General features: G+C 42.8%; 1 protein-coding gene across 1 annotated transcript in view; it reads left to right on the top strand.

The window, feature by feature from the left end:
* The window catches only part of LOC132835854 (complement C3-like), a 119,397-nt gene that overhangs the window by 16,457 nt on the left and 80,627 nt on the right, over positions 1–22,313 (top strand). The window contains exons 6-17 of the mRNA XM_060854950.1: positions 697–779; positions 3,633–3,720; positions 3,804–3,906; positions 4,873–4,993; positions 7,014–7,129; positions 7,224–7,370; positions 10,679–10,891; positions 13,930–14,133; positions 15,550–15,714; positions 17,145–17,274; positions 18,647–18,718; positions 20,992–21,189. Coding sequence (XP_060710933.1) covers positions 697–779; positions 3,633–3,720; positions 3,804–3,906; positions 4,873–4,993; positions 7,014–7,129; positions 7,224–7,370; positions 10,679–10,891; positions 13,930–14,133; positions 15,550–15,714; positions 17,145–17,274; positions 18,647–18,718; positions 20,992–21,189 — 1,640 coding nt within the window. The remainder of the gene's footprint in view (positions 1–696; positions 780–3,632; positions 3,721–3,803; positions 3,907–4,872; positions 4,994–7,013; positions 7,130–7,223; positions 7,371–10,678; positions 10,892–13,929; positions 14,134–15,549; positions 15,715–17,144; positions 17,275–18,646; positions 18,719–20,991; positions 21,190–22,313) is intronic.

Raw genomic sequence — 22,313 nt, 5'->3', positions numbered from 1 at the left:
CCTATTTACCTGGCCTGCGGGAGGAAACCGGAGCAAACCCACGCAGACTCAGGGAGAATGTACAAAGACAGACAGTCACCCCAGGCTAGAATTGAACCTGGGACCTTGGTGCTGTGTGGCAGCAGTGCTAACCACTGAGCCACCATGCCACCCCCCCAGTCAGACTTATTTCTTTAATTAATTATGGGCGGCACAGTGGCAAGTACTGCTGCCTCACAGAGCCAGAGACCTGGTTCAATTCCCACCTCAGGCAACCGTCTGTGTGGAGTTTGCACATTTTCCCCGTGTTTGCGTGGGTTTCCTCCAGGTGCTCCCGTTTCCTCCCACAGTCCAAAAATGTGCAGGCTAGGTGAATTGGCCATGCTACATTGCCCGTAGTATTAGGTGAAGGGGTAAATGTAGGGGAATGGGTCTGGGTGGGTTGCTCTTTGGAGGGTCAGTGTGGACTTGTTGGGCTGAAGGGCCTGTTTCCACACTGTAAGTAATCTAACCTAATAATTCAAAGTGCTTTGTTGAATTTGAACTTTATTGTTCAGTGTGTCCTTTAAACAAAAGCTAACAAGAGTTAATTATGCTTTGGTATTTGGGGAATGTATTTTGATTAAATTAAATAGATTTTAAAATAGTAGAGACTCATAGATTTGCCATTCTTTATAGCGAATAAAGCTGAAATTGCTTAACTGATGTATTTTCCAGCATTGGAGTGTGGAAGATTGCTGCAAGCTATAAAGAGGCCAGCTATGTCAATTACACAACTGAATTTGAAGTTAAGGAATATGGTGGGTAACTTGAACTAATGTCTACTTTCTTCTATGCCCTGCCTTGTTGTATTAAAACAGATACTGAAAGGAAGACAACTCAAGGTATAGGTTTAATAAACCAGCATAAATGTTACAGTTTGGAAACCTAGCTTTTTGTTTTGTTACATTTGGCAAGGTGGTGGCAGAGTGATGCTGTCACTTGACGAGTAATTCAGATTCCCCAGGCTGTTCTCCCGGGAGCATGGTGTCCCACCATGGCAGTTGGGGAGATCTGAAGTCAAATCTGGAATTCAAAGCCAGTCTAATGATAACCACACTAGCACTGCCAGATGTCATAGGAAAAAACCCTACTGTGCCACTGCTGTCCTCCAGGGAAGGCCATCTGCCATTCTTACCTGGTCTGGCTGACATGTGACTCCAGACCCACAGCATTGTCGGTGATTCTCAACTGCCCTCTGGGCAACTAGAGATGGGCAATAATTGTTGGCCTGTGGGCAGTGGCACTTCCATCCCATCAACAACTAAAATAGAAATTGTACAAAACCTATAAAACAAAACATTTCAGTGCACAGGTTGTTCTGTTATTATGTGCGTTTTGTGAATGCAAACTCGCTGTAACGTGATTGAGGAAGTGGGGACGCAGTTTCGAAAGAACAATCTTTTAAAATGTGTGTTGGCTGTAACGTGACTACAGCAGGAACATTTTAAACATTGTAAAGTCCAATTTTTCTATAACACAGGGTTGCACAAGAATGCAACTATCGTGCTATTGAGGAATGTCTTGTTGTGATTTTGCAAGATCACTCTCTTGAGTTGTAGGATCTATTCTTCAGCTGCCAGTGGATCCCCCCTTCTGCATGATTGGTTGGCACTGCTGCCTCAGCACCAGAGACCTGGGTTTGATTCCAGCGTGAGGTGACTGTGTGGAGGTTGCACATTCTCCGTGGATTTACTCTGGGCTCTCCAGTTTCCTTCCACAGTACAGGTTAGGTTGATTGGCCGTTCTCAAATGTCCTGCAGCGTTCAGGGTAGATGAGTTAGCCATCACAAATGCGAGGTTACGGGGATAGGATGTGGGTGTGGGATGCTCTTCAGGGAGGCAGTGTATACTCGAATGGCCTATACCTATGCTCTAGGGGTTCGATGTTACCTGATATGCTCATAGCTGGTAGTGGTTGGTTGAACGGGCACCCTGTCAATGTGCCCTGATTAAGTCTGCAGCAGGCAGGTCTCTGGATGGTGCATTGATCATTGAGGCCTTTAATCGACACCAAATGAAGGTCCACATCTTGCAGCATACAGGATGCTTGAGTGTGGAAACCATGACGAGCAATCCTGTGAGAGATGCTGCAACATTTGGATCCTTTCTTCAAAAGCCATCTGATAGGATGATAACCAATCCTTGGAATGGACAAGGTGGGTGCAGGACATGCTGAGAGCCATGCCTTGCTGTTTCTCATAAGGAAGGACTTAGTGGCATTTTCATAATAGATCCCAAAACTTTCAGTGATCTTAACATCTGGTGGCAAAAACCATTGCAATAGCACAACTTACACCGCCCGTTCACCCACTATCAGTTGCATCCATTGACCAACCCAACCTCAGTCACCACTTGTCTGTGACGTAGAATCCAGCAAGGATTTTACACCCTGGAAGAATTATTATAATATCTAACAATATTCATTAGTGAATACCACTTGGCAAGTCTTCCACAACAGACGTGACCAGCGCCCTCCAAGAGCCATCCTTGCCTTCATTAACATCACCATCATGCCAGGTCAATAGCAAGCCTGTTGACATTGACAGATAACCTACTCAGCTCAAGATGGCACAGTTATGTTACAAAAAATGTTCTTCAAAATAAAAACCAAAAGATTTAGTTTATTCCCATTCTAGTCCTATGCTATTATTGTGCCAAGTGTGTAACATCAAATTAGGATCTTTAATCCCCAAAGATTTCCATTGATTAATGTATCCCTTGTGGCACAGTGGCTCAGTGGTTAGCACTGTTGCCTCACAGTGGCAGGGACCAGCCTCAGGTGACTGCGTGGAGTTTGCACATTCTCCCCGTGTCTGCATGGGTTTCCCTCAGGTGCTCTGGTATCCCCAACAATCCAAAGATGTTTAGGTTCTGTGAGTTGACCATACTAAATTGTCCATTGTATTCAGGGGTGTGTAGGTTAGGTGCATTAGTCGGGGTAAGTGTAGAGCAATGGGGAGCTGGTCTGGGTAGGTTACTCTTTGGAGGGGAGAAAGTGAGGTCTGCAGATGCTGGAGTATCAGAGCTGAAAATGTGTTGCTGGAAAAACACAGCAGGTCAGGCAGCATCCAAGGAACAGGAAAGCCCTTCATCAACATAAGCCCTGATGAAGGGCTTATGCCCGAAACGTCGAATTTCCTGTTCCTTGGATGCTGCCTAACCTGCTGAGCTTTTCCAGCAACACATTTTCTACTCTTTGGAGGGGTCGGGTTGGGCTGCAGGGCCTGTTTCCACACTGTAGGGAGTCTATTCTCAAAAAAAATCTATTTCTGTTGGTAAGGGAGATTAACCTCTTCACGGGACGTTTGCTTGATTCAATATTTATAAAGGAGCTGCGCTGTGAGGTGATGGATACAGCTTCCTCAATCATTTTGTTTCACGTGACCAACCTGTGCTTTCATGCATTAGAACGAGTTGAAAAAGTTCATGAAACTATTTTTGGTTTTCACTCTAGGACTTGTTTCTCAATGAGCAGCATAAAAGTCATTGTCTTGTGATTCATTTGACTGTGATACTTTAGTGTGTGTCTAAATTTGAATGTAAAGCAACAAAGGAATCAGTCAGTAATTGTAATATTTTAAATGCTGTTTTGACTTGACTTGTTTTGATAGTGTTACCGAGTTTTGAAGTTACCCTTGAAGCAGAAAAGCATTTTTTCTATGTTGATGATAATAGACTGGATGTTTCAATCAGTGCAAGGTTAGTATTTTTCCTTCAGAGACCAGCATTCCAGCAAGCTGGTTCCAGTGACCATTTTAACAGTCCTATTTTCTCATCTTTAGATTCACTTATGGAAAGCCTGTTGAGGGTCGTGCATTCGTTATGTTTGGAATAATGAAGGATGGTGAAAGGATAGGCATTCCATCATCACTTCAATCAGTCGCTGTAAGTGAAAAAGCAAAAGATTACTGGAATATTACTGGATGATTTTGGGATAGTGTAGAGGAGCAAGCTGAGAATAGTTCACAGGTCGGCGCGACATTGAGGGACAAAGGGCCTGTTCTGCGCTGTATTGTTCTATGTTCTAAATGTGTAATCTAATCTAATCTAAATGTGGGATTCACCCAACTGCCGGCATATTCATCTGGATTGACAAATCTGATAAATACTGAAAGAACTTGGATGCTGTAAATTGAAAACAAAAGTTGCTGGAAACGCTCAGCAAGTCTGGTAGCATGTGCGGAGCAAAATCATTGTTAATGTTTCGGGTCCAATGATCTGAGGAAGGTCTGTTTTTGTATTGACATGTTCGTCTGGATTCGCATCACAATGATAAGTGGAAAAGTTTAAGAGTTTGAAGAATTAACTAAGTTGGAAAAAAACTGTTCTCTTGATGAGGAAACATTTTCACACTGAAAAATACTTACATTGTCGTACAAAACTGACAGCTATCAACAAAACAAAGTCATTTAATGTTCTTGGCCCTTACGGGTTTAAAATCAGGGATAGTAATCAATCACACTGTCCAGTGCTTTCAGATTCTAAATATCCAGTGCCCAATGTGGACTGGACTTCATTACAGATACAGAGGACACACTGGACGTAGGTTTGCCCGTTGAGCTGGAAGGTTTGTTTTCAGATGTTTCGCTGCCATCATGATGATGTCACCTAGTATGGTTTCATTAGGAGGCTCACCCTTGATGTTATCGAGTATGGCGATGAAATGTCTGAAAATGAAACTTCCAGCTCAGCGAGCAAACCTACATCCAGAACCTCAACCTGAGCTACAAATCTTCTCAAAACTCACAGAGGATACACAAGCAGAACATTAGAAAATTATTGGATAATTTATTCAATAGGGTCCTGCAGTTATTGTAGGACTCTGGCCTGATCTAAAGTATTTAATTTCAGATTGTAGATGGACAAGGAGATGCTTCTTTGACAAGTGAAGTTTTCAAGACCAGCTTTCCTGACATTTATGAACTTGTAGGGTGCTCAATCTATATTACTGCCAGTGTCATAACACATACAGGTATGTATATTTCATTGTATAAAAAATGAGGTCTGCAGATGCTGGAGATCACAGTTGAACATGTGTTGCTGGTTAAAGCACAGCAGGCCAGGCAGCATCTCAGGAATAGGGAATTCGACGTTTCGAGCATAAGCCCTTCATCAGGAATGGATTGATGAAGCCATTCCTGATGAAGGGCTTATGCTCGAAACATCGAATTCCCTATTCCTGAGATGCTGCCTGGCCCGCTGTGCTTTGACCAGCAACACATGTTCAACTGTATATTTCATTGTGCATAATATGGTTAAAGGGCCATCTTGTATGTGAGATAAAGATGTGAAAACAAGGATTGATTTCTGCTTTTACTATTTATATTTACAAATAGGGAATCCCTATAAATGTCCCAGAGCAGTGTTAATTTTGTGACAGCAGAATAGACCATTCCATAACAGCTTTATTGACCTTTTGCCTCGATTCCACCCTATCCTATCCCTACATGACGTTAGATCCAAAAATCTATTGATCTCTTTCTTGAATAGATGCATTGCTTGAAAAAGCCAGGGCCGTCCATCTCTCAGCCCCCAACCCACAAGCCTCATTCCTGATGAAGGGCTTATGCCTGATTCTATTGTTCCTCGGATGCTGCCTGTGGGTCTGGAATCATATTTAGACCAAGCTAGCTAACGATGGTGCTTCAGAGAGTAGTGAACCAGCAGGTGTTTTACAACAATTGATAGAGGCGGTATGTTCCCCCTTCAGCTATCATTTTTATTCCATATTTATCCATTGAATCCAAATTCCCCCAGCTGTTATGGTAGGATTTCAACCTAAGTCCCCAGAACATTGTCATTTACAATACTGCCTCATCCAAGAAAGTATGTCAGTAATGTTTAACTGATATAGATCAGTTTTGATACAAACCAGTTACTTCAGACCAGCAGCTGCACACTGTTGTGTATCTGGTGTCACAGGATGAACAGCTCAGCTAAGGGTGATAAATTATTTTCCCTGAAAGAACTAAATAAACTTGCCGAGTTTTTCATAACCATCTGACTTCTAAAAAAGTAATTTTTTTTAATCAACCTGGTCAAAGATGTTATGTCTGAAGTAGGTGAGATTTTAGATTAGATTAGATTACTTACAGTGTGGAAACAGGCCCTTCGGCCCAACAAGTCCACACCGACCTGCCGAAGCGCAACCCACCCATACCCCTACATTTACCCTTTTACCTAACACTACGGGCAATTTAGCATGGCCAATTCACCTGACACGCACATCTTTGGACTGTGGGAGGAAACCGGAGCACCCGGAGGAAACCCACGCAGACACGGGGAGAACGTGCAAACTCCACACAGTCTGTCGCCTGAGTCGGGAATTGAACCCGGGTCTCAGGCGCTGTGAGGCAGCAGTGCTAACCACTGTGCCACCGTGCCGCCCATTTGAACCTGGGTAAGCTGTCTCAGAGGTAGGACACTACCATCGCGCCACAAGATCTCTCCAACATATCTGATCATATCGTGGTCAATCCTAATGAGACTGTTTATTCTTTGTAATGAGTATATTTATTCCAGATTCATTAACTAATCAAACTTAAATTCCCCTCGACAATGGGATTTGAAATTGAGCCTTTGAAGCATTTGTTTGTGCCCCTAGGTTACTTAGGCGAAAGTGAGGACTGCAGATGCTGGAGATTAGAGTCAAGATTAGATGGTGCTGGAAAAGCACAGCAGGTCAGGCAGCGTCCGAGGAGCAGGAGAGTCAATGTTTGTCCATCGTTGTTGTGCAACTGTCCCTCAGTGAAAGTTAAAAGATTTATCATTTTAAAAAGTAGTGAATTCACTGCAAAACCAATTAGTGAAAATCCAATGAATCGTTAATCTAGGTTTGGTTAATTGTGTTCTCGGTTTATTTTCTGTTAAAACAGCGCATTAGAGGCAGTGACAGTGTTTCATTTAATAAGCCTTTGGCAGAAATGTTTCACTTCTGGTATTTGCTAAAACACTGTACATTTACTCATGTTTCTCTTTGCCTTATGATTTAGGCAGTGACATGGTTGAAGCAGAAAAATCAGGAATAAAAATAGTCACCTCCCCGTACACCATATTATTTACCAAGACTTCCAAGTATTACAAGCCTGGAATGCCATTTGATTTAATGGTACAAACCTCTCCATTTACTTCATCCTTCCTTTCTAAACCTTACATACGTATCTTTGTTCCATGAGAAATTTTATCTTTCTTCTTTATCTGAGGTCTACGTAACAAACCCAGATGGTTCACCAGCCAGTGGAATCCCCGTGATGGTCAATGGAGGAAAAAGTCACTCAAAAACCCAAAGTGATGGTGTTGCCAGGTTGACATTAAATACTGTTGGACAGCCACAAGCTCTACAAGTAAAGGTGAGTACAATAAATAGAGAGCTATAGACCATGGGTGGCACGGTGGCACAGTGGTTAGCACTGCTGCCTCACAGTGCCTGAAGACCCGGGTTCAATTCCCGACTCAGGCGACTGACTGTGTGGAGTTTGCACATTCTCCCCGTGTCTGCGTGGGTTTCCTCCGGGTGCTCCGGTTTCCTCCCACAGTCCAAAGATGTGCGTGTCAGGTGAATTGGCCATGCTAAATTGCCCGTAGGGTTAGGTAAGGGGTAAATATAAGGGTATGGGTGGGTTGCGCTTCGGCGGGTCGGTGTGGACTTGTTGGGCCGAAGGGCCTGTTTCCACACTGTAAGTAATCTAATGAGGCACAGAGGAGGCCTTGCTCGCTCTACAGCCACCTAACTTGGTACAACCTTTCTGCTCTTTTTCCTAACCCTGCATGTCACAGCCTTTCACATATATATCCAATGTCCTTTCTGAATGTTACTATTTGTCAAGGATCAGACCAAACCCCCTCAAAATATATTTAAAAAAAAAATAGCCTAGATCCTAATTTTTTCTTTTTTAAAGGTAATTGCCTTGCGTTGTGTTCCGGATCAGTCAAACTACAGTCTTGAAGCAAAACACACTTTATTCACACATTGCAGTTAAAATACAACAAAAGAAAGAATTGGAATGACTTAACTCTATTGGAAAACAGAACAGAATAATAGGTTATTTAACTACTCTCTGTCTTTTGCCATTGAGCCAATTATATGGAGTACACTTGAGAGGGAGAACAGGAAATTGAAAAGGGGGCATAAGTCAGCCTTGGCAAATAGGATTGAGGAGAATCTGAAAAGATTCGTGTATGGAATGAGCTGCCAGAGGAAGTGGTGGAGGTTGGTACATTTGCAACATTTAAAGGGCATTAGGATGGATATATGAATAGGAAGGGTTTGGAGGGATATGGGCCGGCTTCTGGAAGGTGGGACTAGATTGGGTTGGGATTGGGTTAATAGAGACATACAAGATAATACATGGCTTGGAAAGGGTGGACGCTAGGAAATTGTTTCCATTAGGCTAGGACACGTGGAAACAGCCTTAGAATTAGAGGGGGTCAATTCAAAACAGAAATGCGGAGACATTTCTTCAGCCAGAGAGTGGTGGGCCTGTGGAATTCATTGCCACAGGGTGCAGTGGAGGCCGGGACGCTAAATGTCTTCAAGGCAGAGATCGATAGATTCTTGTTGTCTCGAGGAATTGAGGGCTATGGGGAGAACGCTGGTAAGTGGAGTTGAAATGCCCATCAGCCATGATTGAATGGCGGAGTGGACTCGATGGGCCGAATGGCCTTACTTCCACTCCTATGTCTTATAGTCTTATGGTCTTATGGATATCTGGTCGGCATGGACGGGTTGGACCGGAGGGTCTGTTTCCGTGCTGTACATCTCTATGCCTCAATGAATATATTAAGGACAGAAAGGTAACTAAAGAGAAAATAGGGCACCTATGTATGGAACTGCAGGCGATACTAGATGAGTATTTTGCATCAGCATTTACTGTGGAGGGGGATTTAGAAGATAGAGAATGTGGGGAAGTAAATAGCAACATCTTGAAGAATGTCCATTTTTCAAAGGAGGAAATGTCGGATGTCTTAGAAAGCATAAAGGTGGATAAATCCCTAACATTGGATCAGGTGTCTCCTAGAACTCTGTGGGAAGAGAGGGAAGAGATTGCTGAACCGTTTGCTGAGGTATTTGTATCATTGATAGCCACAAGTGAGATGCCAGAAGATTGGAGGTTGGCTAGCATAGTGCCAGTATTCATGACAGGTGGCAATGAAAAGCCCAGGAACTATAGATTGGTGTCCAGTTCTGGTTGCTCAGTTATAGGGGGGATGTTATTAAATGGAGAGGGTTCAGAACAGATTTACCAGGATGTTGCCAGGTATGGAAGGTTTGGGTTATAGAGAAAGGCCTGGATAGGCTGCGTTTATTTTCATGGCATCATGTTTGGTACAACATCTTTGCTATATGAGAAGTAAGATAAATATTGTTTTGTCCATTTCTTCTTTATCTGAGCTTTATGTCACAAACCCTGATGATTCCCATAAACACACCCTTGGCAAAGGCAAATTCAGTAAAAGAGATTGTCTCACATGCAATTCTAGCAGCAGGCAGAGAACCCCAGCTTTTAGTGGTAATACAGAGATGAAAAACAACTTCCATATCCAACTCCAAGACCCCAGGAGCAACTGTTACTGAAAACCAAAGTTAAAAACCCGGGAGCTTGACTCCCACCCATTCAGGCTGCTTCTATATTCCAGTTGGGAATCTGTTTAGCTCAGCTGGCTGGATTGTTTACAGGGTAGTCTGATGCCAACAGGGTGGGTTCAATCCCCCTTACCGGTTTGAGTTTACCACAAATGACTCTCTTTCTCAACCTCTTGCTTGAGGTCTGGCGGCCCTCAGGTTAAATCACAACCAGTTACTTCTCTCGAATGAATGAGCAACCCCGATGGTCTTGTAAGACTATGGTGGCACAGCAACAACACATTCCAACCATTTAAAAAGAAACCCAAAGCCTCTCCAATTGTTTTGTTTATTGGCTCCGAGTGGACTGCTTAACTCCTCTGCCTTGACCTTTCTTCATAAACGAACCAGGAGAAAATACAATCCTCAAAGTCATAGTAGTGTCACATATTGAATCTACTTCCACCATCTACTTTCAGGGAATTCATTTCGTACTGCAATCATTCACAAGATAGCGAACGGTCTCATTTCGTTTCTTTACAACTTTCTTAAATTTACGTCCTCTAGACCCACAAATGGAAGCAATCTTTTATTTCTTACTCAATCACAACCCTTCATAATTTAAAATGCATCTATTAAATTCTCCCATGACCTTTTTTTTACCAACAAAGAGAATATTCTTTACTTTATGATGGTGAACAATTCAATGAACAATTGCAATGTGGTTTGAATTGAAGATTACAGAATGTCAGATCTACTTTTTGTTTTATTGATCTTAAAAAAAAATGCATTTGGGCTCCAGATTAATTTCCTGAAAACAGAACTTCCCTTGTTTCAGGGAAGGAAGGAATTCCAGAGGGAGGGAATCCAGTCCCTCCTTTCGACCTAAGACATGCCCAGTAGTAGTGGTGTGATTAAAGCTGGGATGATTGTCAGGCCAACATTGGAGGAACATGTGTCTCGGTGTACCAACCTTCTTCCTGCCGATTTTATCCCTGATATGGAAGATTAATCTCACTTTAGTAAATGTTTGCCATTTGCACGTGACTAATTGACAGCAGTTTGCTTCTGGATTGTTCATTTCCCTATTTACAGGTTGAGACTAACGTTCCCGACACTCCTAAAGCACGGCAGGCCTCTGCAAGTATGGTGGCACAGCCATATCAGACACAGGCTGGCTCGATGAACTACCTGCACATTGGCATTCAGCCAGCAGAACTAAGTCCTGGAAGTAATTTGGTCGTTCATCTCAGTCTCCGAAATGACAATGCAGGAATCCAGAACCAGATAAAGTACTTTTCCTATATGGTATGTTTTCTGTTTCACCGGCGGTTAGCGGGTCTTCGGTTTAAAAAGCAATCACTTGTGGAGGGAAGAGATATCACTGAGGCCATTCTGTCCATTGGGTTGCGTATCATTTTAACTCACGGATTATATATTTTTAAAATTCATTCAGAGGATGTGGGCATCACTGGCTAGTCCAGCATTTATTGCCCATCCCTAATTGCCCCAGAGGGTAGTTAAGAGTCTGCACTTGCACTTGCACACACTATGCAAGTTCCTCCCATTTGTGAGATCCTTATGCTTTCCAGTTACTACTGTAGTTTCCACAAGCAAGCTTTCTTGTGGAATTAAAGGGATTAAAGGTTATGTAACGTTAGAACAAGAGGTGGAAATCCATCAGCCTTGAATGAACCGATTTATTTAATTTTATTTATTTATTGTAATGTGTATTTTGTCATAAAATACAGTCAAAAATGTTGTGTTGTACAGTGTCACCACACTCTGGCGCCATCGTATGAGTCAGAATTGGATGCTGGAACAAGGGCTGAATCCTTATTCTGCATGAGAGGAATGGTGGAACTGAAATTCATGACGTAGATTTGGGATGGTGTTTATCCCAGGCCTTGTCTGTTCATCATCCTGTGGGGTGGAAGGTGCACCATCCTATAGTTAGATGAAAGCAGAAGTGATATGGATAACATTTATATCTCACTTAACATTGCAAAAGAGCACTATCCGTTCAGATATTTATTGTCATGGTTATGGTCTTCATGTCTGCAAATCAGTAATAATATTCCTTCTGCATTACAACAGTGATTACAATACAAAAACTCTGCATTAATTCATTAGTTTAGAATGTCCTGGGTGCTTGATAAATGGTATTTAAATTCCAATACCGTCTCCTCTCTATATTACAACATAGGAAGTAGGGCTCTTTTTTGAGAAAGAATATTGCTTGGAAGATTATCTCAGGGTATAGATTAGATTAGATTAGAATAGATTACTTACAGTGTGGAAACAGGCCCTTCGGCCCAACAAGTCCACACCGACCCGCTCGAAGTGCAACCTACCCAGACCCATTCCCCTACATTTATCACTTCACCTAACACAACGGGCAATTCATCATGGCCAATTCACCTAACCTGCACATTTTTTTTGGACTGTGGGAGGAAACCGGAGCACCCGGAGGAAACCCACGCAGACACGGGGAGAACGTGCAAACTCCACACAGTCAGTCGCCTGAGGCGGGAATTGAACCAAGAGCAGTCAAAGTTGCCATGTCTGGTTAAGTCTGATACAAAAACACAATGTTGGAAACGGTGAAATCTGAAATAAAGAGAGCACATTGGGAAACATTCAGCAGACTGGGCAGCCTCTGTGGAGAGAATGTTTCAAGCTGTTGGCCCTTCATTAAGATCAGCCTCAAATCACAGAGTTGTTACAGTGCGGAAGGAGGCCATTCAGCCCATTGGGCCTGATCGGCACTCAGTAACCATCTCCTGCATTTTCCCTCAAATCCTTACGCACCTTTGCAATCCCAGTAATGCCCTCTGAAATGCCTCCGTCGATCCTGCCTCCATCATATTTCCATCAGACCATTGCATTCCCTAACTACTCACCGTGTGAAGAAGTTCTTTTTCCTACTTCACCCTTGCTTTATTTACTTTAAACCATTAAAATCCCTTTCACTCTTGCTTCTTTTGCAAGTAGAACCAGCTTCACGCTATCTGTCCTATCCCATCCACTCATTTTTTAAAAAAAATCATTTGTGGGACTTGGGCGTCGCTGGCTGGCCATCCCTATTTGCCCGTGAGAAGGTGGTGGTGAGCTGCCTTCTTGAATCACTGCAGTCCATTTGCTGTGACTTTCCAGCAATTGATACAATGGAGTGGCTTGCTAGGCCATTTCAGACGGCAGTTGAGAGTCAACCACATTGGAGTCACATGTAGGCCAGACCAGGTAAGGATGGCAGATTTCCCTTCCGTAAAGGGCATTAGTGAACCAGAGGGCTTTTCTGATAATTGCTTCATGGTCATCATTAGACTCTTAATTCCAGATTTATTTTGATTGAATTCAAATTCCATCATCTGCCCCATGGCAGGATTCAAAACCAGGTCCCCAGAACATTATTCTGGGTTAATAGTCGAGCAATAATACCACTCGGCCGTTGCCTCCCCATTCCTGATGTTAAAAACCTCAATCAGATCTCCTCTCATGGTCTTCCTGTCTCGAGGATATCTTAATGTTGTATCTCTCTGCAAACGCTGCCTGACATCCTGAGCATTTCCATCAGTTTGCTTTCATTTCTGGCTCAGCCTACGACAGTTACAAGGAAAGGTTTGATATCCTTGGTGGCTGGTTGTAGGATCAAGGAGCGATCTTTTATGGGATCCATGTTAGCCGTGGATCGACAGCAGGTTACGGCATTCTGAGAGCAACACTATAACACATTCAACCCGATAAATAATTTCTGCCGGGCCTCTCAAAGCACACAAAGCCTTTGGGTACTTCAAAATTTGACCTGTTTCCACTATGCTAAGACAGGCATAGCTATTTATTAATGTGCGTTTGGAATTGTAAGAATTCAATTGTTCAAAAATATGTTTATAGTTTATATTAAGCTGCTTTACTTTCTCAATTACTTCATGTTTTTGAAATGCAATGAAGGCCCTTTCTTCAAAATTGTCTCAAATAAAACAGAGAACTGTGGAGATCTGCAAACCAAAATGGAGAATTATGGAGAAACTCAGCAGGTCTAGCAGCGTCTGTGGGGAGTGAAACAGTGGGTGAAAGTGAGAACTGCTGGAGATCAGAGTCGAGAGTGTGGTGCTGGAAAAGCACAGCAAGTCAGGCAGCATCCAAGGAGCAGGAGAATCGATATTTCGGACATAAGCTCTTCGTCAGGAACATTTCAAATCCAGTGACCCATCAGATGTGAAATGCTATTTCTGTTCCTCTCTCCTTAGATGTTGCATGATCTGCTGACGTTTCTCTCTGTTTTAGTTTGTTTCAAAATGATCAATTGTATTTTAACCTACTTATTTTCACTTCCTTTTAATCAGCTGATAAACAAAGGGAAGATTGTGAGCGTTGGACGACAGCCAAGGGAGATTGGCCAAATTGTGGTGAACATGCTCATTCCAATCACCTCTAACTTAATACCATCCTTCAGACTACTGGTCTATTACTACGTGACAAAGGGATCAAATATAGAAATGGTTGCTGATTCTGTCTGGATTGATGTGAAAGACACATGCATGGGAACAGTAAGCATTCCTGTTTTCTAATGATTTGTTTCAGTTAGGAATCTGTAATGTTTTCACACCCAGCCCCAGTGCTGAGAGATGAGGGAGAATGAAAGCACAAAACTACACGAGTTAGCACATCATCTTTCAGTGTTAAAATGAAATGGGTTACTACAGCAATAGTAGCAGGACATTTTGACAATCATGATAATATCAGATAGAGTTACTATGATATCATTAAAGTTCTCTGAGGAGTTTTCGAGTGAGCTGGGTAAAGGAGACAATCTAGGAGTAGTGTATTTGGATTTCCAAAAAGCATTTGATATGGTGCCACATAAAAGGTTACTCTGCAGTATGTTACAACATGAGACAGATGACCAAATCAAATCAACTAGGAGAAAATGAGGACTGCAGATGCTGGAGATCAGAGTCAAGAGTGTGGCGCTGGAAAAGCACAGCAGGTCCGGCAGCTGATGCCTGAAACGTCAGTTCTCCTGCTCCTCGGATGCTGCCTGACCTGCTGTGCATTTTCAGCACCACACTCTCAATCAAATCAAACCAACCTTCCTACCTCTGTATTTGCAATACGATTAAAACCTTCAAAGACCCTCAAAAATTATGTTTAAACAGACTTTAAAATGACCAATTCCAGACTCTGTGACTTATCCTGATCCAGGGCTTGTATCTTAAAGAAAGGATTTAATTATTTATTAACAGTTGTTGTAACTTTAACAGAGCAAAATGAAACAACATAACAATTTAATTGACTACTTCTTTTCCACTAATAGCAGTGGAGTTTGGCTCATTGATTATATTCAAGGCTCAGTTAGGTTTTTGATCCATCGAACAGTCAAAGATTATTGGAATGGAAACAGGGATTAGAAATGGAAGCCATAGTCTTGTTAAATGGGAGAACTGGCTTGAGGGGCCAAATGGACTGAACTGCTTTGAATATTCCTCATAACGAATTGCAATTTATATTAAATCTGTGTCCTGCAATCGCTATCCCTCTTGCTGACACAAAACCTGTACTCAAAACCCCTCAGACTTTTGAACACCTTGAGTACTTATTCCTACATATGCGAGTTGCATTTTAGCCAACTGTTTAGTAGTTGGTAGAGTTGCTACAGTGTTGGAAGCCATAAAAAAGTAAAAAAAATTCTTCCAAGTAAAATCTCTTAAAGGCAAAGCCTCTGACGGTGCAAGTCTCAAATTCAAAGAGAATTTGTGAATACTTGAAGGGGAAAGTTTATAGGGCTAGGAATTGGATAATTCTTACAAATGAATAAAGCTGACTGACCTCTCTCTCTTCTGTTTCATTCTTTAATTCTATAACTTTAGTATTCTGTTTCTCTAATTTCAGCAGTGATGAGTTGCACCAATCAAAAGTTATCACGTTTTTGTGACGATTTCAGACTGACATACATTTCTTCACAGTTAGTAGTGTCTGCTGCAAACCGACACCATGAAAACAAGATCTACAAACCTGGCAAACAGTTTCAACTGAAAATCACAGGCGACTCGGGGGCAACAGTTGGTCTAGTTGCTGTGGATAAAGCCGTGTTTGTGTTGAATAAGAAAAATAAGATAACGCAGAGCAAGGCAAGTAATTCCTGACATTTTTCTAAGCTTTTAAGTTAAGGAGGTGCTGTTAGTGATTAATAAGGGGGAACACTTAACTTGTGTGATGTTTCTTGGCCAACTTTTTAAAGTTATTTTGTTTATTTGAAAGCAAAATGGGCAGTAGTTGTCAAGAGATGGACACAGATGCTTAGAAGAGCTGAAGGGATGTAGAGGGTGTTGTAGAAAGGAAATCAGCAGGCAGTACTTTGGGATGTCGGGTCTTAGGTGAAAATAGACTGGAAATGAAGATTCTGGTCAGACCAACAGTTGGATGAAAAGGGGTGAAGGAAGAAGCCAATATTTAAAGCAATTCATTTTGATTTCCAATAGAGCTGATGAAAGTGGTGGCTATGTTGCAGATGCATCCTTCAATAAGGTACACTCTTTAACAAATCATATTGAGCATCAAAAGAAAATGGCAAGTATTTAATTTACTCCATTCGCTCCACCACCAATGCTCAGTAGTTGCAGTGTGTACTATCTACAGGAACACTGCAAAAATTTGCCAAAGATCTTTCAACAACACCTTCCAAAACCACAACCACTTTTATCTAGAAGGACAAAGGCAGCAGATACATAGCAGCAACACCACCTGCAAGTTCCCCCCGAGCCACTCGGCATCCTGACTTGAAAGTATATTGCCATTCCGGCAGTGTCACTGGTTCAAAATCCTGAAATTTCCTCCATAATTAAGTGGATTATGGTTTAATCTGTAGCACACAGACTGCAGCAGTTCAAGAAGGCAGCTCACCACGAGGGACAGGCAATAAATACCGGTGCAACCAGCAAAGACTATGTCCCACAAGAGAATAAAAATAAAAATCACCCCCACCCGCCCTTAAGAATGTGAACAGCTTGGATGAAGCAGTTTTCTGAAGCCCATTCATTAAAAAACCAGCAGAGGAACGTGACTGAGTAAAGGATTATGGACCTTCCTTCTGTGTACTGGAGCTCACTGCCAATGAGACACTTTCTCGAGTCACACTCAGAAACCTGTTCCTCTGCTTTGCAATATTTCAGTACAGATATTAGGATAATATCTGAGGGCTCCACACTGGGCTTTGTACTAACAATCACACTTGGCAAAATGTTGAAAGGAAAGGGAACAGTGATCTTAATTCGCTAAGTTGTCTCCATCTGCCTGAAATATATCGTTAAGGTTATTGAACTGCTCTTTGGCAGATTTTGAGGTGGTACATCTGTTAATCCATTCAGACACTGTGCTCAATGCTGACTCAGTATTTCCAGCTTTTTTCAGGTTTCCACTATCTGTTGTGTTCTTTGCTCACGTTGGGAACATTTTCGCTGCACCACTGACACTCTCGCCAGAGAGAAAGTGAGGCAGGAACAGCGTCACGTTGTCAATCCTTCTTTGATTCACGTAGCAGCTTTGTGTGTATTTCATACAGATCTGGGACGTTGTCGAGAAGAATGACATTGGATGCACGCCTGGAAGTGGCAGTGATGTTCTTGGCGTTTTCACAGATGCAGGACTAACAATTGTAACAAGCACTGACCTCAAGACACCTACAAGGACAGGTACTGGTTTCTAGAAGCACTCATTGAATTAACTTCTGCAACATATAAAGGAGATTCTGGCGATGTTGAAATTCTATTTGCAGTGATAACTTGTGTTTGAGAATGAATGAGATACTAGTTTAATGCACAGCGTTGGATCTGTGCTGAAGTCTAGTTCAGATTGTCGATAAGCATCTAAATTGCACTTATTCCAACTTAAACCCATCCCCCAAAATTGATATTCCTGACACTTAACATGCCAAAAACTATTGCTATCACCTTTTATGATCCAAGCTTGAGCCACTTACTGCCTCCTTTTCTGTCTTATGTGGTTTTTCTGCATCTGCAGTTTTTGCTCCTCAATAACTCTCCTGTTAACTCCCTTAGATAATCTGTACAGAGTCATAGATCTGGACTCCCCGACCCCAGGGAAAACACTTTGTATATTTATCCTATCAATGCCCCTCATGATTTATAAACCTCAATATGGTCACCCCTCAGCCTCTGACGCTCCAGGGAAAACAGCCCCAGCCTGTTCAGCCTCTCCCTGTAGCGCAAATCCTCCAACCCTGACAACATCCTTGTAAATCTTTTCTGAACCCTTTCAAGTTTCACAACATATTTCCGATAGAAAGGAGACCAGAATTGCACGCAATATTCCAACAGTGGCCTAACTAATGTCCTGTACAGCCGCAACATGACCTCCCAACTCCTGTACTCAATACTCTGACCATTAAAAGAAAGCATATCAAATGCCTTCTTCACTATCTTATCTACCTGCGACTCCACTTTCAAGGAGCTATGAACCTGCACTCCAAGGTCTCTTTGTTCAGAAACACTCCCTAGGACCTTACCATTAAGTGTATAAGTCCTGCTAAGATTTGCTTTCCCAAAATGCAGCACCTCACATTTATCTGAATTAATCTCCATCTGCCACTTCTCAGCCCATTGGCCCATCTGGTCCAGATCCTGTTGTAATCTGAGGTAATCCTCTTCGCTGTCCACTACACCTCCAATTTTGGTGTCATCTGCAAACTTACTTACTATACGTCTTGTGCTCACATCTAAATCATTGATGTAAATGACAAAAAGTAGAGGACCCAGCACCGATCCTTGTGGCACTCCACTGGCCACAGGCCTCCAGTCTGAAAAACAACCCTCCACCACCACCCTCTGTCTTCCATCTTCGAGCCAGTTCTGTATCCAAATGTCTAGTTCTCCCTGTATTCCATGAGATCTAACCTTGCTCACCAGTCTCCCATGTATGATGAAGGCATGAAGTGAATAAGGTGAAGGCAATTGTGTTTGTAAAAAGCATACTGTGCATCAACTTGGTTCTAAACCGTTGGACTGTAACTCATTCTTTAACATCTATCTCCAAACTTTATTACAGAACGCAAATGCAAACAGCCAATGAAACGCAGACGTCGTGCAACGAGACTTATGGATGTTAAAATGGCTAACTGTACGTGTCTTTGATTGAGTAGAGAATGCTTTACGATTAATCGTCTTTGTAAGGGTCATTCTGGTGGGAGCTTTTTAACCTATAATATTAAGAGAAAGTGAGGACTGCGGATGCTGGAGATCAGAGCTGAAAATGTGTTGCTGGAAAAGCACAGCAGGTCAGGCAGCGTCCAAGGAGCAGGAGAATCGACATTTCGGGCATGAGCCCTTCTTCAGGAATCGTTCCTGAAAAAGGGCTTATGCCCGAAATGTCAATTCTCCTGCTCCTTGGATGCTGCCTGACCTGCTGTGCCTTTCCAGCAACACAGTTTCAACCTATAATATAACCCAACTAAAATTTGGTTTCAATGAGTTAGCAGTGCATGTTGTGGACACTGTTTTGGACACTTCATATTTTCTCTCTCCGTGGGTCACATGTTAGAAAACGGGATTAGAGTTGATTGACGTTTGATAACTGGCTTGGACCACCTTATTAGCACAGTCACAAATGCAGGCAGCTTGGCTTGAGGGTCAGAAGTCCCAAGCCAAAGGGACTGCACATCTTGTTGTGCTGGATCAGTACCACACTGACACCAGGTGTTGGTGGAGATGTCGGCATGTTAGTCTTCCCATCGGTAGGGTGCAATGCGATTGTAAAGGATGGGGGAGTGCAGCAGGATAGCAAAATGAGAAAAATGCCTGGGAAGGGGCTGCATGAAACACTATATAGGACAAACAGGCAGACCACTAGCAATCTGCTTACAATGAACATCAACCAAACCTCATGACCAATCGTCCCGAGTATCTATACACACAGACAACAACGCCCACAAATTCAAATGGAACAGCACAACAATAATAGGGCAAGCCAAACAGAGGACAGCCAGAGAATTTCTAGAAGCGTGGCACTCATCCACGGACTCCACAACAAACACGTTGATCTAGACCCAATGTAGCGTCCACCGCAATGAGCAACCAAAACTGGCAACTGGATGCAGTGGGAAGATAACCAAATAAATTCCACTCAACACAGTACGGCAGCGCTTCACAGGAGACTCCGTGATGTCACCGAGACAGGGGATGAAACGAGTGCCAGTTCATCCCCACAATAACTGTCAGGATAGGGGCTAGTAGAGGTGCTGCATGCCATAGTGAGAGTGGCAGATTGGGTGGGAAGCAGGTGCATTAGCAGAGATAAAGTCAATGTGAGGCTGCAGAGGGAAGAGTGTGGCACTTCGCTCTAGCTGAGAATCTCACCACCTTCTTTCTGCATTTCTGCCCACTCAACTAAACCAAGACAGTGGCACTGACCTGGGTGGTGACCTCAGACTGGGTTGTCAGGGTCTGGTGGTATGGTTTCTCCTCTGGTAGCTCCCTGTCTATCAGAACATGCAAGTCCCTGTCAGACGATCACAGTGAAATCTATCGCTTCTCTGCCATGCTCAGACTCCATCCTTGACTGAGTAGGATGGCTTCAGATTGCCAGTGCCCATCCAGGTGCACAACATGCTTCTAAAGATGGCACGGATGAGAGGGACCCTGGTGTCTTTGCCGATAACCACCGGGTGACGAATTATTGTAAGTGAAGGTAAAACTGCCGTTGTTGCATTGGTACATTCTATCTCATTGGATAGAGATGTGATGGTGGTGGTGCCTCAATCTGACGGTCACTTTACCATCAGGTGAGGGGAAAGGATCAGGGTGAATTGGTATTACCCTGCACTAGCTATCCAGCCTACTGAGCTAACCACCTTCCTCAAGGGATTGGCGCATGGTAAGAGAGGGCAGAAACTGAAACAACAGACACCACCGAGCGGTGTAGTTAATGAAGCGAGAGCGTGGTGCTGGAAAAGCACAGCTGGTCAAGCAGCATCCGAGGAGCAGGAGAATTGACGTTTCGGGCCTAAGCTCTTCATTAAGAATGGGATTCTGGATCAGGCATGTCATTCCTGATGAAGAGCTCAAGCTCAAAAACGTCGATTCTCCTGCTCCTCGGATGCTGCCTGACCTGCTGTGCTTTCCCAGCACCACACTCTCGACTCTGATCTCCAGCATCTGCAGTCCTCACTTTCTCCCAGCGTCGTTCGTGAGGCGAGTTTGGTAACATTTGACCAGTGAACGTTCCAGGCTTCCTGGTGAAACATTGTCCAGGAAACCGATGCAATTCGGACTGAGCTTAAGATTTAGCTCTTAATTATTTCAATTGAAGTTGCGATTTTCAGGCCCTCAGTTACAACTTTGAGGATTTACTGTCATTCCCTTTTCTAATTGAATCATTGTGTCTCTCCACTCTAGTGAATCGGCACAAGGCGAATAAGCTTACAGAGAACTGTTGCAAAGGTGGGATGAAAACGAACCCGATGAAGTTATCATGTAAGAGCAGGGCACGGAGAGTGCGTGGGGAAGAATGTCGAGCTGCCTTCCTAGATTGTTGCAACAGCATCCAACAATTTAAAGACCTGCAGAGGTCAACTCAAATGACTTTAGCAAGAAGTAAGCTCCACTTATTTCTGGACGTAGTAACCAAAATCGAAACAATTTTTTTTTCTCTCCTTGTGTAATATTCCAAGTTAATATTTTAATCGTCTTTGAAAACGTGCAGCTTTGAGCACGTTTTGAGGTGAAGAGAAACTGTTTCCTTTCTTGCAAAGGACGGGCGTGGGGGTGAGGATTTTGTCTGTCTGCACTTTGGGAAGGTAATCAAGCCGCTGCCGTGTTCCCCTGCCCCATATTTGGCTTCAACAACTGCACTAGGACTGAATGTGATGTGGCTAAGCCAGTACCGCCCATTCGGGACCCTCGGCGAAGAAGAACTTTCAGCGTTTTGCATTAAATTTCAAATCTGGCAATTTAGAAAATCCAATCAGTTCTGCTACAACGTGTGTTCCTTCAGTACAAATTGTCTTTAACGTGATTGAAGAACTTAGACTATTAGTTATAGAAGGCAAACTTTCCTTGCCTGAATTGGCTATAACGTGATTCTGGCCCTGTTGGTTTACATGGCGCGGCTATTGCACGATTTCCTAACAATGCGAGGTTGACAAGAACAGAGCTATCCCACTATATCAGAACTAACTGTAGGACCGGGAGTAGACCTTTCAGCCCTTTTGAGCCTGGTCCATCGTTCAATATGCTCATGGTCAATCCTCTATCTCAATACCATGTTCCCATGTTCCCCCTATGCCCCGTGATGCCTTTAAATTTTTCAAGAAATCTCTTTCTGGAATATATTCCAATCACATTGCCTTATAAGAACATATCATAAAAGTTCAAACAAAATCTTTTGAAAATACAAAACAATAAATATCCTTGAGGATTGGAAACTGTAGAAAAGTTAGTTGAGTGTACAAAGCATTTTTAGAAAAGGTAGAACAGTAAATCAGAGATAGCAACAGTTGTCTATGCACTGGTGAAATAGTTAAAGACATTTTAATAAATTCATGCATGCTATGGATTGATTAGATTCCCTATAGTGCGGAAACAGGCCATTTAGCCCAACAAATCCACACCTCCAAAGAGTAACCCACCCAGATCCATTTCCCTCTGACAAATGCATCTATTATTATGTTCACCTAACTTGCACATGTTTGGACTGTGGGAGGAAACCCATGCAGACA

This window comes from Hemiscyllium ocellatum, chromosome 45 (genome assembly GCF_020745735.1).
Source record: "Hemiscyllium ocellatum isolate sHemOce1 chromosome 45, sHemOce1.pat.X.cur, whole genome shotgun sequence".
NCBI lineage: Eukaryota > Metazoa > Chordata > Chondrichthyes > Orectolobiformes > Hemiscylliidae > Hemiscyllium > Hemiscyllium ocellatum.
This window is presented reverse-complemented; position numbering and strand designations above follow the sequence as displayed.